The sequence below is a fragment of the Atta cephalotes genome (genome assembly GCF_000143395.1).
Source record: "Atta cephalotes unplaced genomic scaffold scaffold00003, whole genome shotgun sequence".
Lineage (NCBI taxonomy): Eukaryota > Metazoa > Arthropoda > Insecta > Hymenoptera > Formicidae > Atta > Atta cephalotes.
Window position 1 is genome coordinate 9,130,353 of NW_012130067.1, and position 4,376 is coordinate 9,134,728.

General features: G+C 25.4%; 1 protein-coding gene across 1 annotated transcript in view; it reads left to right on the forward strand.

Annotated features, from left to right (window-relative positions):
- The first annotated feature begins 2,926 nt into the window (after positions 1–2,926).
- LOC105625817 overlaps positions 2,927–4,376 on the forward strand; it is an 18,367-nt gene continuing 16,917 nt past the window's right edge. The window contains 1 exon segment of the mRNA XM_012207129.1: positions 2,927–3,097. Coding sequence (XP_012062519.1) covers positions 2,927–3,097 — 171 coding nt within the window.

Genomic DNA, 4,376 nt, shown 5'->3' on the forward strand with positions numbered 1-4,376 from the left:
TAACTTGTTATGAAAGAGTGATTGAAATCTTTGTGGCATAATGTATTATTATTATATTATTATAGTACAAATCTACGTAGCACAACTCAACACAACGTTTATTTTGCCGATAAAACAAAAGTCAGTGCTGACGAAAAAAATACTTTTTTTTAATTAACGCTTTGTTTTTATAGTTATATTATTAATTGTTATGGCACAATGTAGCACAAATTCAGCACAATTCAACACAATTTTTTTTTTATTTTTTTACAAAATGGCAGTGCTAACTTCTTCACGCACATCAAATTTATCCTTTCAGACCTCTTTCCGAAAAAAACTTACCATTAATATTTATTAATATTTTAGGACAGTCCGAATACATATCGCAAGTAAGAATTATATATACTCATACAGTATTTTTTTTTACAATCATAATTTATACAATAAAAACATAATAATTACATATATAACTTTAAAATAACACGAATATTAATATTCTCTCTCTAATCACAGTCGTGACATGGAATGATTTAAGTCGATTTTTGCAGGTAATGGAAAAATATGACTATTAATTATTTTATCGTCATTACATATGTTTTGTTTATACAAAAAGTCCGATTTTATCATAAAATCAGCATTATGAGATCTTCCAAAGGCTTCACCTCGGAAACTATTCATCGGATAAAATTCAAAAAAATTTCATATTAAAGATAATTTTATAAGCTTTCATGATTTCTATACATTTTTCGCTTCAGACATATCAGAAGTGAGTTATTTATAAAAATGTACTAAGAAACACTTATAATGAACGTTTTTAAGCTGCAGTTCAATAATTATTAGCTATATCTTCCTCAGTCTTATTGTTCATGACCGAGCGTGGTGACTTCTCTTATATGTCTATGGTGCGTACGCTGATTGTACACAGTCATAAGGGACCTACAGTTAACGATTTCGAATGACGATTTTGTTTAGATTAGAAAAGTATACATGGCAAGAATACTCTCAGTGGTTTGCCATTGCCTGCCGAGAGAAGCTACGAGCGTATGAAAATTTTTCAGTTCTGCCTGGGATCAAACCCGGGATCTCTGGCTAGCAATCTTATATAATCTATGTTACACTCGGACTCACATTAGCCATATATAAATAATTAAAAAACCAAAATTTAATGATTTTTCATTTTGATAAGAACTCTTTATGGCGTAGGAGTAATTATATAAAAGATATATTTCCGATAAATTTGCGATAAATGTTCTCATTCTCATAATATTCGCAAATCAAAATGCCTTAAAAAAATTATATCTCCGGAACTATCGATCATACGACATTTATTAAAAAATTATTTTGTAGCTAATTAAATATTCTTTCGATTTTGTTATATGCATTTTTTGTACGTAGATACAGCAAAATTTGAGATATTCACGAAATCAGAATATTTATGTAACGTTCGAAAATAAGAAATCCTTTAAACAAAATCTTTCTCGAAAAATCAAACTATTGCACGTACAAAGTTTTAAAAAATGAAATTGTGAGGAATTTTATCAGCTTTATTTTCGAACTGAATTTCCGTACAACGAATAATTTCTTATTTGTAAAAAACAAATTTTATGCGACTTTTTCAAGATGGCGCAGCCGACCATACCCTTACACATAGGGACTTTTGATATGTTAAAAAATACACTATTAAAAATACAGACCTCTATATAAAAATTCAGCTTTGCAGCAATTTATTCTTTTCAAATTCTTATTTTCCTGGGCTAATAATGTAAAATAAACATTAAATAAACATTAAATGAACGTTTTTTTTCCATTATTTCAAATAAAGTATAAATTTAAAATAAATCTTAAATAAATGTTAAATAAACATTTAAACATTTTTTTAATCATTTATTTAAAATGAAAAATTATAAAATGAATATTTAATAAATTGACATTGAATTCATGAATTTTGAAAACGAATTGTGAAAAATGTAAAATTAATACGAAATAAACATTATCTGCTAATTGGGTTACTCAAAAACTAAACATTATCTGCTAATTGAGTTACTCAAAAACTAAACTTTTTGGACACTTGAATTATTTTTTTTTGTAATTGGAATATCAATTTTAAGATATTAAACTATGTTTTTCTTTTAAACATTTTTGTTTCAGAATTTTACATTTTTATATGAAACATTACATTTTTCTCATTTTGTTAATTATATTTATAACAATTTATCTACAATTTATTATGAATATATAATTGTATAAATATTTTCTAGAGATGTCAATCAAAATAGACATAAAAATCTTTTAATAAATATTTGTAAATATTTATAAATATTTGTAAAAGTGATGAAAATTAATCTAGAATATGAATGACCGAACATGTGTAGTAAAGATAAAAAATTAGATGTATAATTAAGATGTGTACTCTAAAGGTTAATATTTAGCTAGCACCCATATTTAGCGTTATTAATTTATAATTTTCCTTGTTTATAACCTTGTTTATAAAACGTTCTGCGAATAACTTTCATGTTGGAAATTATCAAAAAACGTAATAGTATTTAAATATACATTTTGAATGTGATCCACAAATTTTGAAGTTTGAAAAATATAAAAAATAATATCCTTATAAAAATAATTAGGTTGAAATTCATTTTGTATCTACAGAAAAATTATTTCATGTTTTTGTCTATCAATAAATATATAATAATTTTTCTCATATAACAACTTGATTTATAACGTTACTGGTACTAAATGTAAATTTGAATTTCGATGACGCCAAAGTTAAAAAATATGCTCAAGGTAATTACTTGCAGCTGTATTAACACAATAAATCATTTATTATCTCATGATGTTTGTCGGGAAATTTGCACAAGTATATAAAGTAGATTAAGACGAACATTTGCATTATAGTTGCGTCGAAATTTTGTTTCTTATCTGTTATTATATATTAAAGATAAAAAAAATGGCATTCACGAAATTATTTGTTTTGACGTTAATAATCGCTATTAATCTGCAGGAAATTTATGGACATGGAATGATGATGGACCCTATAAATAGAAGCAGTGCATGGAGAAAAGGTTTTCCCGTAGAACCTAACTACACTGACAATGAGCATTTTTGTGGTGGATATGGTGTATGTATACGTGATTACAAAATTAAGTGTGTAAAACTTTGCAAAAAATATTGACCTCAATGAGTATTTTTTAAATTAAATTATTAAGATATCAATAATTGGCTATTTAAATTACTTTAAATTATATTTAAAAGAATATATGGTTTTTTTTAAACTTTATGATATAATTTTATAATATAAGGGGAATCCAGGAGACTTGACCATATGGGAGAATTAAACTACTTCAAATTTTTCATTCAAATTTTCATGCCACGTGCACGGTACAAACTGTTGTTATGTTTCGAACAATGTGAAATCAAATAGCATAATCCATACGCCGCGGTTTGATAACTTGGTCTGAAATTTGAATGAGATATTTGAAGTGGTTCAACAAGACTCTCCCATATGGTCAAGTCTCCCGGATTTTCCTTAGGGGAAGATAGGGCATCGTAACAGATTTTTTTCTTTTCACTCCTCCTTGTTAGTGTAAAAGAATATTTCAATTTTTATGAAATGAAAAGATTCCTCTTTCATAAAAGAACACTTAGTAATTTTTCTAAATTTTAATCTTTGTAAATAACTGAGGAATAGCTAACTAAAAGGAATAATTGTCACATAGTGCCTCATTTGCCACATATGGAGCATTATGTGACTGACTCAAGAATGAATGTTACAAGAAAAATCATTTAAATACGTTTGAACATTTATTATTATATTTTTAAAACTTACAGATATAATGTAAAACTAAAAACAAAATTTTTAAGTTGTTTTAATATTAAAAATTTTAAGAATTTTCACTATAAGACATAAGCACAGCATAAGTAGATACATAAAAAGTGTATAAAAACTAATATTATAATTATTAATCACTTAGATTATAAGCTTTCTGGCTTAACCTTAATAAAATATATTAATAAAATAATAAACATAAATGATAAATATTAAAAATATATTAAAATATTGTATAATGTTAAAATATTAAAATAAAATAAGATCTTTTTTATTCGTAGAAATAGTTACAAAACCAAATTTTTATAGAACTTTCTTAACTTAAACATATTAAAATCTTCTTTGGCTATATTAACTTAAAAGAAAAATTATATAAACTTAAGAGAAAAATTAACAGCAAATTCGTAATGGGATCGTTGCCTTTTTGTTCACAATGGGTTTTGGTAAAATCATAAAATCATGTATATCATATATATATATATATTAGGTGTACAACTTTGCTTCCGCCGTTTTTTTCCGAAATTCGAGGCTTTATTGTAAAAAACTGGTTATACATTTATGATTCAAAGTA